Source organism: Crocodylus porosus, unplaced genomic scaffold, assembly GCF_001723895.1.
Source record: "Crocodylus porosus isolate Cpor-Errol unplaced genomic scaffold, CroPor_comp1, whole genome shotgun sequence".
NCBI classification, from domain to species: Eukaryota; Metazoa; Chordata; order Crocodylia; family Crocodylidae; genus Crocodylus; species Crocodylus porosus.
The window spans coordinates 47,071,909-47,084,342 of NW_017728948.1; the positions used below are offsets into that span (position 1 = coordinate 47,071,909).

A 12,434-nucleotide genomic window follows, 5' to 3' on the forward strand; every position below is an offset into this window, starting at 1 on the left:
GAAACTTATGTAGAAAATCTACCTAGTAACTATTATGTAAAAGAAAACTATCCTATCCCTGTATGCTTAGCTTATATCATAGTTAGTGTCACAGAGGCAGTCCAACCAACATCTATAAAGAGGCATAGAAGCAAGAAGTAGCAGAGACGATGACTGGACGACCCTTCAGGCTTGATCACCCTGTAGCCAGTCCTCAGCCTCCCTGCCTGGGTGTATCCCAGCAAAAACCAAGGCCTCAAAAATCTGACAATTGATAACGATTCACCGTGTTACAGTTTTGTTATGTATCATCCTGTTCATGAGCTGTTGACCAGCCCTAGGACTAACTAGTGAGTAGCCGTACCTATCCCACAAGGGGTGGAAAGCAAGGGCTCGCTAGTGAACCCTGTGGGCCAACAGACCCTTTGTATCCGGCATACTGTAACTGAAGAAACATCGGAGACTCCACCTCTTGACTGCCTCTCTTCATAGCTTAGACAGCATATCTACGCTTTCTATACTTATATTTACTGCAACTTCATTCCAGCTGGTCTCCCCTCTTATTCATAAGAGGGTGAGGCCAGGTGAGTGAATAAAATCAATTTTTGCTTTACCTTATATTTACTCCGTAATAACTTCTACCACTAACACCCTATCTCAATGAGCTGTTGACCCGTTCTGGGACTTAAGGAGTTGGCAGCCGCACCTAGCCCATCGGGTTAGAATGCATGGGCTTACTCTGGAACCCCGTGAACCAACAGACATCCTATAAACTTATTATAAAAAACTAACAACTCACTCTAAGTCGTCTACTTGCGCCAACTCGGCGAACCTCGAAGGCGGTCATAAAGCTACCTCCAATCCCGCCCCACAAGCCGCACGCTTGCCCGCTCTGTAAAGCCCATGGCTCCCCAAGCGGTGCCGGAATCGCTAGCCTGGCATTCCGCCACAACTGGAAGAAATTTACTCCAAAATGGGCGTGTCTACACAAGACACTGACTGTGCAGTAGGACTGTGCGAAGCTTCAGTAGCCAATCTGATATGGAGGAGATTCGGCCCAATTTGGCAACTGAACCTCCATATCTGAATCAAATTGGGAGACCAATTAAAAGCTCCAACTCAAATTGGAAGCCTCCAGATCGATTCGGAAAAGATTTAGCCAATTTGGAGAATCAGCCATAGACTAAACAGGCAGCAGTCCTCACCATGCTGGACACAGTTACCTCCAGCTGGTAAGTCTGTTGTGGTGGGTGGAGGGTGGGGAGATTGGGGCTGGGGTTGGGACAAGCTGCCCAGCTGGGGTGAGGGGCACGGGACACAGGGAGTGGGGCAGGGGGTGCAGGATGTGGGCACAGCAGTGCTGGGAGAAGGAACTATGCCCTGCTACTGCTTGCCCAGCCGGGGTGTGGGGGCAGGGTGTGGCTCACTCTGGGAGATGGGGTCAAGCGGCAGCAGGGCATAGCTCCTGCTCCCAGTGGTGCTGAGCCTGTGCCCCCACTCCCTCCCCGCCGTCCTAGCTGGGCAAGCGGTGGCAGCGCTTGCCTCCCACACCAGTTGGGCAAGCAGTGCCAGAGCCCATCCTCCCACACTGGCTGGCGAAGCAGTGGCAGCGCCCACATCCGGCACCTGCTCTGCGCTGGCTGGGCAAGCGGCAGCAGTTCCTGCCCCCCTGCCCCAGCTGGGCAAATGGCATCAGTGCCTGCCCCCCCATGATGGCTGGGCAAATGGCGACAGCACCCCCCCCACCCCCAACACCCCTCCACACCAGCTGGACAAGTGATGGCAGTGCCTGTCCCCCCATGCTGGCTGGGCAAACAGCAGCAGAGCAGAGCCCCCACTCCCAGCGCTGATGTAAGCGCAGCAGCATTGGAAGTGAGGGTTATGTCCTGCTGCCACTTGCGCAGCTGGGGTGGAGGGAGTGGGACAAGGTGCACGTGCGGCTCCCTCCAGGCTGAAGGGGACAAGCAGCAGCAGGGCACAGCCCTCACTCCCAGCACTGCTGTGCCTGCATCCTGGCCCCCTCTGCCCAGCTGGGCAAGTGGCAGCAGGGCAGACACCTGCTCCCAGCGCTGCTGCACCTGCAACAGCACTGGGAGCAGGGGCTCTGCCCTGCCACCACTTGCCCAGCTGGTAGGGGGGGACACTGCTGCCACTTGCTCAGCTGGGGTGGCGGGGGCATGGAATGCGGGCGCGGCACTGCTGGAAGTGGGGGCTATGCCCTGCTGCTGCTTGCTCCCTTTCGCCCTGAGTGAGCTGTGCCTGCAAACTGGGCAAGGAGCAGCAGGGCATAGCCCCCGCTCCCAGCACTATCGCACCAGCATCCTGCACCCCCCTCCCCCCACCCTGGCTGGACAGCTTGACCCAGCCGCAGGCCCAGCCCCAATCCATCCCTCCCCCATGTCTGTTCTCACCCACCTCCACAACAGACTTACCAGCTGGAGGCAGCTGTGTCTAGCGTGGTGAGGACTGCTGCTTGTTTAGTCTATGGTCAAATCTCTGAAGCGGTGCCGAATATTCGGATCTGATTCAGCCGAATCAAATCAGGACATTAATTCGAATCTCTGAATTGAATCACTATCCCTCCAAACTGTCCGAATCTGAAGCGAATACTTGTCACTTCGCACAGGTTTACTGCTCAGTAGCTGAAAAATACTGTGAAGTAGTCTATCGCAGCATGGACAATGTTAATACACTACTGAGCGGTAGTATTAGGCTACTGTGCAGTAGCATCATCTGGAAGATGTTCACTGGCACTACTGCATGGTAACTCTGGTTACTATGCATTTATTTAGTACTTGCTAATATGAGTACTAAATGAATGCACAGTAACATCTCATGTAGATGTGCCCAATTACACTGTATAGGTACACACAGACCACGCACATCATTGATGACTACTGGTAAAGACCTGTACAACTACACTGACTGTGGCTAAAATATTTTATTTAAATGGATCTTTTTAATTCTCTTCTTCCCTTCAGTTTGAATTGATATATAGCGCTATTGCCATTTCCTACCTCACACCATATGGTACTGTATACCTTTATTTATTGTAGTCAGAACATCTATAATGCCTTCATTCAGAGGAAAGAAACAAGAAGCTTCCTTATTCCCTCTTAAGAGTTCAATTTTTATTTCACAAGTTTCTGGTGCCCTTGTTCGCTGGATGATGAGAGATTCTTCATTTTAAGTTCATTTGAGGGTATTTCTGAATTTAGACTTACTGTCAAAAAGCTGTGATGAACAATATTACACCTATTTAGAACATATACGGTAGTACTAATCTCTGATCATATAAATGGAGTCATTTTTCACCCTAATATTTGGACAAGTTCTCTGTACAACATGGATTATATAATTTTTGTCTACTAGCTCATTTATTTCAATAACAAGCTGGAAGCTGGCAAGAGCTGCATGTGGCAGCTTGTTACGAAAAGTGGTGGAGTGCCCTGGGGTGATGAGAAGCCAGGGGTTGCAGAAGAATAGGAGTTAATGCTTTATCTCCTGGAATTCATGCTTTTCATGTCTAAGTATCCTGAAAATTTATAATATTTTCAATTTGATAGGTGAATGAATAAGAAAACTACACCTTTCACTGCAAGCAACAAACAGAAGCTAATGCAGGTAAGAGGCCATAAATGGTTAGCTTGGCTGACCTAAAGTGACAGTCAAATGCAATACACTACCAGGGGAGTGGTGGGGAAGGCCTGAATTACAGTCTCTGCTGCCAGGACTTTTTATGCCTCTTACATTAGACAGTCTTTGGTTAGCAAATAGATATAACCCTGGCAGTAGAGACTGGAGCCCAGGATCCCTTCACTCAGGGAGTGCTGTAACCAGTAACCTACAAACTCAGACTGCCCATGACTCTTTTGTTGAAGATGGGGCACAAGGCAGCCAAAAGGTGGACAATGTTTTCATTTAGCTTATTCTATAGCCTGCTGGTTAAGGAATTTCCCTGCAAAGTAGAGGAAATGGGTTCAGAGCAAGGGACAGTTCTAAAAAGAAAAGTGCACTTTCTATCCTGCCTGAAGATGGGCTGTGGGGTACCCAAGACTGTAAGTCATGAGGCCAGAAGGAGAACAAGCAAGAGGCAACCTGACTGTAGTCAACTGGAGGTCCTTGGACTCAAGTTTTTCCACTTCTTGGGTGAGTGCTCTAATTACTAGGAAGAGATTGGTTACATCACCATTAACCATCATGTTTGAACTGATTTCAGTGCTGTTAATGTAAGGATGGAACTTTTTTCACCTGTTGACAGGAGCTTCTCCAGAGACATAGGTGGAACTTAAATATCTCCCAGATCTGAATCACAAAAGTGCTTAGGTGTAAATTAGAGGCCTAGGTATTCTACCTGAATTGCTTCTCAGTATGTGCAGAAGATACCTGTGAAACTCAGCAATTCAAAATAGAAGCAGCTAATGAATTTGTGGCTGCTGGTGTAGGGCCATTTTAAATAGATCTTTGGAGTACAGACACCAAAACTTTTTCCAAGTCTGTTAGGTACCCAGGGCCATCCCTAGGGGGGAGTGAATCGGGGCGACCACCCCAGGCCCCGTGCTTTGGGGGGCCCTGAGGACGTTTTAATTAAAGCAGTTCCCAGAGAGCATGTTTTAAGCCCCAGCACATTTAAAAATGGCCACAGGACGCTTTATCTAAACCTCATATATATAGGCAGCCAATAAATCTAACGCTTTACAGGTTTTTCTCTAATTTGTGTGGCTTTCGATCAAGGCTCTCTGATCATAAATTCCACAGAATTTGCCAGGATAAATCTAAAAACTGATGCATGAAGAAAATAAAGTTAATATGGCCCAGATCAGCTGAAGTAACTGTACTGTGTATATTAACAGGAGTAAGAGTTTGTATGCTCAAAATAGATAGTTTTGGAAACTGCACAAGCATCCTGAAGTTGCAAAGCAAAGCAATACTGAAATGGCAGCTATTGCATACAAATTCAAAAAGGCACTCTAGTATACTATTCCTTTCAAAACACTCATTGATTCTATTCAGGCTCTACTTACTAAAATAACTTCATTCTTTGAAACTGTAAAGCAGAACAAGACCAGAGAGGATCAAGCTAAAATGCCAAGAGTATCAAGGATACTGGTTTTAGTCATGTTGGTCTAAAAGCATAGGCAGACAAAACTCTTGGGGTAGAAGTGATATCTTTTATTAGACTAACTAAATGAGTGAGAGTATCAAGCGAAACTGATAAAGTATTTCAAAGTAACTACCAAGGGTTTAAAAAACAGCAGCAATAAAATATTAATTTGTATACCACATATAGTTGCCAAGTCTATCCTACACACCCTTGTGCTACTGCCACATAATTACCTTCCTTCTAACTGAATTCCTTAATCCACTTCCCCATACAGTAATAGTTGGAGAATTTTCTGTTGCTCAATCTAATTATTGGAGGGGGTAGGGGGTCATGTTAAATCCAGAGTTGTTCTTGGATCTGGGTAAATGCAGTATATTTCTATGAAAAGAAACCATTTAATTCTAGAATATTTCTTTCTGCTTTTATTTGGTGGTCTGCCTAGGACTGATTCTTTGGGGCACCCTAGGCACGTCTACATGAGATGCTGCTTGTGCAGTAGCCGAAAAATACTGCACAGTAGCATGTTGCAGCATGGACAGTGCTAATATGCCTTATTATTAGGCTACTGTGCAGTAGCATCACCTAAAAAATGTTTGCCAGCGCTACTGTGCAGTAACTCTGGTTACTGTACATTTATTTAGTATTTGCTAATATATGTACTAAGTAAATGTGCAGTAATGATTGCACAGTGGTGTCTCATGTAGATGCGTCCACTATAAACTAAAAAGATACCACTAAACTGAGGGACTTGCAAAACTTGCATTGTAGGATCTTGGGGACAGGAAGAAAGGCATTAGTAGCAGAAGGTCTTAGTTCCTCCACCTCAATGGCCCAGGATTGTATAATTTTTTCCTCAGTAAAACTTCTAACAAAGTAACAATTTCACTGCTTTCTTATGTCCCCAGAAAACACTTTGTTCTAGGATTCTTTTTGTGAGCAATGCAAATGGGGTTTTGTACAGTTGCAGTTAGAAATGTGCTGAGGATCTATTTTTAGAATGCAAACTCTCATTGATTTTAAATGGGGTTTTGCATACCAAAAGGAAAAAATGCTAACTGTTTGAAAAAAGGGGGGAGAATGGTTCACAGTCAGTTACAGAAAAGAAGGAACAGTCTGTTGCTTTTATCTTCTGTTTACATTTTGCCATCAGGAATGGCAAACCTTCAGTACATGGGGAAAGTATTCCTTCCCTCTTGGAGCTATTTTTGGCCTTTCCTTAGAGCAGGGGTGTCAAACTCATTCAGCCCTACAGGCCAGATGACTGGTTCCGGGCTGGTTTGAGAGCTGAACTGGACCCACAAACTGGCTGGAAAGGGTGCTGCATGCAGCATGGTCTTGCTCTGGCCACTCCAGGCTGTGCTGCATGCAGTGTCTACTCTGGTCGCTAGAGTACTTGTGGCACAGCCCTACACATCCCTGGAGTGGCTGCTGTATACAGCACAGTCTCGGACTGGCCAGTGCAGCCACTATGTGTGGTGTGCAGGGCCATCCCGTGCACCCTGCATGGTGCCTGTGGGTCAACTCCAAGATCCATGGGCAGCAACTATGGGTTAGATCCCATGCCTTAGAGGCTAATAGAACTGCTTCAGTTCTGTGCAGCACTGAAGGAAAAAACCCCTTAGTCAAACAATCACTTTTCCAACGGGCTGATAGGACCTAAGAACGGCCTTCCTCTACCAAGGAGGCCCCTAAATCCTCTTTTCACCTGGATCTCTCTCATTGCTTGCCATGGCATACAGACAACCTGCAGAATTTTAAACAGAAGGAGAGGAAAGTTTTTGCACAAGGGAGGGGAGATAGTTCATGTCAAATTGTGAAAAGAATTATTAAAATCTTAGGGTGAGATTTTCTGGAACCCTCAGTAACCTTCTGAACCCTTTATCTGCAAATGCATATCAGCTCAGAGTGTTTTATGTCATGGAAAATGTAACTACTTTTTAGTGCTGGACTAGAATGTGTGACCAAAGTCAGGCTATGAGCCAAAACCGCAGACCTCCCCTTAGCTTGTTTTTTAAGCATATTCACTCCTTGGTGCTTCTGGAACCAACTGGGGAGTTTCGGTTCCATCCGAGACCCGTGTCCTAGTTAGGACCAAGGCAACTGTGGCAAACACCTAAATCCTCAGATTTTCCTGACCTGCTGCCAGGTTGGCTGTGGACCTATATATATTATGCAGACAGCATCAAGTTGTATTAGTTGAAGATAATCTACTGATAAATACACGACCTGCATTTGTGAAAATTCAGTCTGTATTTTTCAGTTGCTTTGAATATACCATTGAAGGGATTTTTTTTTTTTTTTTAATCTGTAGGGGTAGAGAGAATGACATTCAGGTGACTCCACTCTCCTCTAAAAATGAAACGAAGGGCAAATGGAATGACCCAGATAAATATAGACTGCTTAGCCAGACATCAATCTTGGGCACAATAATGGAAAAGCTGACAAAGAGATTCAACTGACAAAGAATTAAAGGATAGGAATATAATTAATGCCAGTCAAAATGATTTTTGGAAAGTAGAGCTTGTCAAACAAACTTGATTTCATTCTTTGATGAGATTACAAGTTTGGTTAATAAAGGTAACTCCATGGATGTAATACAGACTAATGCAAAGTATTCAACTTACTACTAAGTGACATTTTGATTAAAAACATAGCAATATACACTATCAACAGAGCATGTTATATAGATTAAGAATTGGCTAACAGGCAGATCTCAAATAAGGAATCAGCATGAATAAGAACATTTTTAATGACGTTCTACTTAGACTGGTACTACCTCAATGGTACTTACTGTTTTTCTAGTGATCTGGAGGGAAAAATATCTCTGATAAGATTCATAGATGATGCAAAAATTAATGGTAAATAATGAAGAGAACAGGGCAGTCAAAACACTCTGAATTGCTTAACCTGGGTTCCATCAAACAAAATACTTCTGCCAAACGCAAACTTATGTGTCTATGAAAAATGCATACAGAACGCAACATAGTTTCAGCTTTCTAGCCTAGAAAGCAGCAACAGTAAAAAAGACTTAAGAGTCAAAATGAACAAGCAACTGAAGATAAGCTCCTACTAAGGCCATGCAGAGACATTCAGTTTCTCCTGGGAAGGTCACACTGCTCTTCCAGGAGAAACCAAAAGTGTACAGGTGTTCAGAATTTTCTCCTACAGCAGTAACCAGGGACAGGCAAAGTCCAGCCCCATTTCCCAGCAGCCCCTGTGTGGCTGGGGCCAGTTTCCATGGATACCCAACAGCATCTGTGCTGGATCATGCAGAGCCAGGGTTTCCATGGAGGCCAGCCCCTGCAGTGCTGGCAAGCAGCAGCAGCAGCACCAACTTCTTCCTGGTGGGAGATGTTGAGGGGAGGGCTGTGCTGTAGGTGGGAGCAGGGTGGATTCAGCTACTGCCATTTGTGCAGGGTGGGCAGTAGTGGCAGCAGTGACACTGCTGGGAGATGTGGCTTTACAGGGAATTTTGGAATGGCTACAGCCCCAAACCCCCTCCTAGTGTTGCCTCGGCTGACACAATGTGCAGCAGGGCAGGGACCTGCTCCGGAGCTGGGCTTGAATCTTGCAGCAGTGACAATGCACCCCAGGAAGGGGTGTGCAGGCAGTGGATCATGGCACTGCCCCAGCTCTGGACCATGCTGGCACTGCTGCAAGGAGCCGGGGCAGAGCCGCAACCCGCTAGCTGCAGATTGCAGTTCTGTCCTGGCTCTGGACCATGTTATCACCACTACGAGATCCCAGCCCTGCTGTGCACCCTGCCAGAGCTCTAGGTCTGGTCTCCCTGGAAACCCTGGCCTTGCACTATTACAGTGCAGCTGCTGTTGGGGGCTGCTGGGAAATGGAGTCCACTGCTGCCCAGATCTGCCATTTTGTTTGCACCTGGCATAACTGGTAGCTCTGGGAGAAAAATAACCCAGGAACAACCAAGGATAAATTGCTTCTGGGAAAGTTTCTAATCGGAGAGCAAATGTCTGTACATGTTCCTTTTGAAGAGAACTCACAGCATAGCCCTCCAATATCTCAGGTTCTTTTGCTCCCCTCATCCCAAGAGACAGCGTGTTGCTCAGGCTGGATTCTACTGCTCAAGCCAAGCACATAGCAGAACACTCCTCCTATACAATCCCCACATTGTGCTACAGGAAGACACAGGCTGATGATTCAGCTGCTAGAGGAAACATCCATAGAGAGAAATGTATTGTTTATTTATCTTGTCAGTGAAGAAATGCCTGGTACTAAACAGCATTTTTAATTGTGCGCAGCAAGACATCACAAGAACCAATGGCTAGAAGCTGCAGCAAGACCTTCAAATTAGAAATCAGGCAAAACTTTTTAACAGTGGAAGTGATTAACAACTGGAACAACCTACTAAGTGTTGGATTCTCCATCTTCTTAAGACTTCAGATTAAGACTAGATGCCTTTCTGAAAGAAAAGCTCTAGGCAAACAAGTTTTGCAAAACTTTTGTCATAGAGGAGGTAGCGCAGAAAAGTTATTGAGTCTGACAGAGAAATAACTCAGTGAAAGTTAGCTGCCTATGATGTACAGGCTAGATCTGACTCCAATATTCTTTTGGTGTTAAATTCTATGAGACTATGATCTAACTCTGGGTACCACAGGGTTTTACGTATCACTCCAATTGTTCCATGTGGGGTATGAAGTAAACAGAGAGGTGGAATGAGCTGAAATGTATATCTGCTCCTCATATTGCTTTTTATTCACATTTTCGATCTTCAAGTAGATATTCAGATAACAGCTAGTGCCAAAAGACTTTTTTTCATCTGTGCTTGAGTAGAAGGTTGGCAGTATTTTTTCTCAGACGCAGCCCCCACTCATGCCTTTCTCACCCCTTTTATTGATTACTGCCATGAGCTTTGTGTGGGTCTCTGTTCAAAGAAGTCTCAAAAAGAAGTATGTACTGTATAGTCTATACTGTTTTCTATTTTATCAGTGGGACAATCCAAAGTATTGTACTTCCACCTGTATTTAAAATCTAATGGGTTTAGAATCGTAGCATTATAGAAATTAAGGGCTGGAAGGGACCTCGAGAGATCATCGAGTCCAATCCCTGAGCTCTTGGCAGGAATACTGCTGAGATCAAATGATCCCAGCAAGGTGTCTGTCCAGTCTCCTCCTGAAGACTTCCAAAGTTGGGGACTGCACCACTCCCTTAGGAAGTCTATTCCAGATTCTGGTCACCCTTACTGTAAAGAAGTTCTTCTTTACCTCCAACCTGAAACCATCCTCTAATCATTTATGGCCATTGTTCCTTATCCTCTTCTGGGGTGCCCTAGTGAACAGTTTTTCTCCCAGCTCCCAATATTCACCCTTTACATACTTATGGATGGCCACCAAGTACCGCCTCAGTCTTCTCTTCTCCAGGCTGAGCAGTCCCAGATCCATTAGTCTTTCCTCATAAGGCTTAGGGTTAGAATACTTTACTAACCTTCTTTGTTCTCATTTGAGACCAGAGCTGAAACACCTTGGCTGCTTGCAGATGCTAAACAAACAAAAAACTAAAAAACCCCACACTTTACCAGAAGAAGCAGTGTGTTGTAGATGCTGCAGAGCTAGGTTGAAGTATAGATCAGGCACTTCAGCAGGGCTTTTTGGCACTTTTAGCTAAAGCTAATTCAAGCAGCTATCTGATAAAAGCACCAAAAAAGCCCCACTAAAGCGCCGGATCTTTACAGATGCTGCAGAGCTAAGAGGAAGTAACGCTCTACCTTTTCTGAGCATTTGCGGGGCTCAGTGCAGGAATGATCCAAGTTTAAAGTAAAGAGTTTTTTTTTTGGGGGGGGGGGGTGTTAATGTCTGCAAGCAGCCCTTCAGTTAATCTCAATTTCCAATGGCTCCACGTTTAATAGGGTATAGAGTTTCAGGAGTTTTTTCAAGGCGGACAATATCTTCCACCTGCTTGATCTCCCGCTTCATCAGACACAGCTCAACCATGTTGACTGCCACTCTTTTCCTCAGGTTTTACCTGGAGATGGGTGGAGAAATGTTCAAGTTTTTGTTGATCGGAGAGACATTTTAGGAGGATAAAGCCATTATAAACATCATATCCATCTTGTTAAAGGGAAGGACACGTCTCCATCCTTTCCATAAGTGATTTTAAAGCAAAAAGGAAATACTCATAGACTGACAATTTATATATAAATGCCACATTAAATATGACATTTAAATATCAAAGAACATATTTTAAAGTATTATGACAACCTGCACATAATGACTTCAGTGTCCCAAAATCAAGCAGACTGAGTTTTGACAATACATCTCATCCTAAATGTACAATCCTGAATGTACATTTATCAAGGTCTTGCGATTTTTATAAATCTGTACCTGTATTTTATTCGGGGCAGTTACAGGAGATTTGGGTAAAAGCTTTACATTATGTCCCTCTGTTTGGGTGAATGCCAATGACACCTCTTAATATATACTTTTAAAGTTAGTTTTAATACTACAGTCTTTCTACCAAATATAAACACACATTAAATTTGATACTAAGATATAATGTTAAATGGCTTATTTACCTGGAATGCTCTCCAGTTTTCTCCGGAGTTCCTCATTTTCTTGTTGCAGTGAAATTACCTCCTGTTCTAGCTCTTGACATCGGGGACAGTACCCTTCCTCCTCCTCCTCCTCTTCCTCCTCTGGAAGTGTGGAAGATGATGGATGTCCATGGGATTCAGAGGTTGCTGGGGAGGTCCATCCACCTAAAGTGTGTACTGGAGAAGTTGAAAGTGGATCCACATCTGCTAAATGGCCAAAATCATTTACTGATGAGGTGTTCTGAGATGGAAAGCTCCCAGAAAGCAAATAGTTCTGGAGAGAATCAGTAAAAACCCTCAGAAAGGCTGAGGTTTGTTGTTTCTTTTGCATATACTGCATCTCTATGTCTAAATTGTCTGGTGTCTGACTATGGACAAGTTTCCCAAGCTGACACTGCTCTTGTCTTTCACTATAACTTGTGCTTTCCTGCTTTATGTAAGAAATCATGGACTGAGAGTGATTGCTGTCCATCAGTTTTCCACCGCAATTTAAAAGACTAAGAACCCGGCTGCATTGTTGGGCAAAGGCATCCAGAATCATACGACTCTCTGAAACAAAAGAAAAGATGAATCACAGCAACCTAATGCAAAAAGATGTGCCAAGCAGTACCAGCTAGACTATCACACACAAGAGTTTACATGTTATATATGACATATTCAAATTATGACTTCCATTTTTAATACTGTTTTAACTCCAAGCTTTAAAACAACCCTTCTTTTGCTTCTATTTTGAGAGTGCCCCTATGCCCTTGTGGCTAATCAGGAGTGCATTGTGATGATAGTTGCTGCTCTGTGCAG

General features: G+C 44.6%; 1 protein-coding gene across 1 annotated transcript in view; it reads right to left on the bottom strand.

Moving 5' to 3' along the window:
• Positions 1-12,232, bottom strand: part of BEND4 (BEN domain containing 4) — a 38,514-nt gene extending 26,282 nt beyond the window's left edge. The window contains exon 1 of the mRNA XM_019553457.1: positions 11,619-12,232. Coding sequence (XP_019409002.1) covers positions 11,619-12,177 — 559 coding nt within the window. The 5' untranslated portion in view covers positions 12,178-12,232. The remainder of the gene's footprint in view (positions 1-11,618) is intronic.
• Positions 12,233-12,434: the final 202 nt, after the last annotated feature.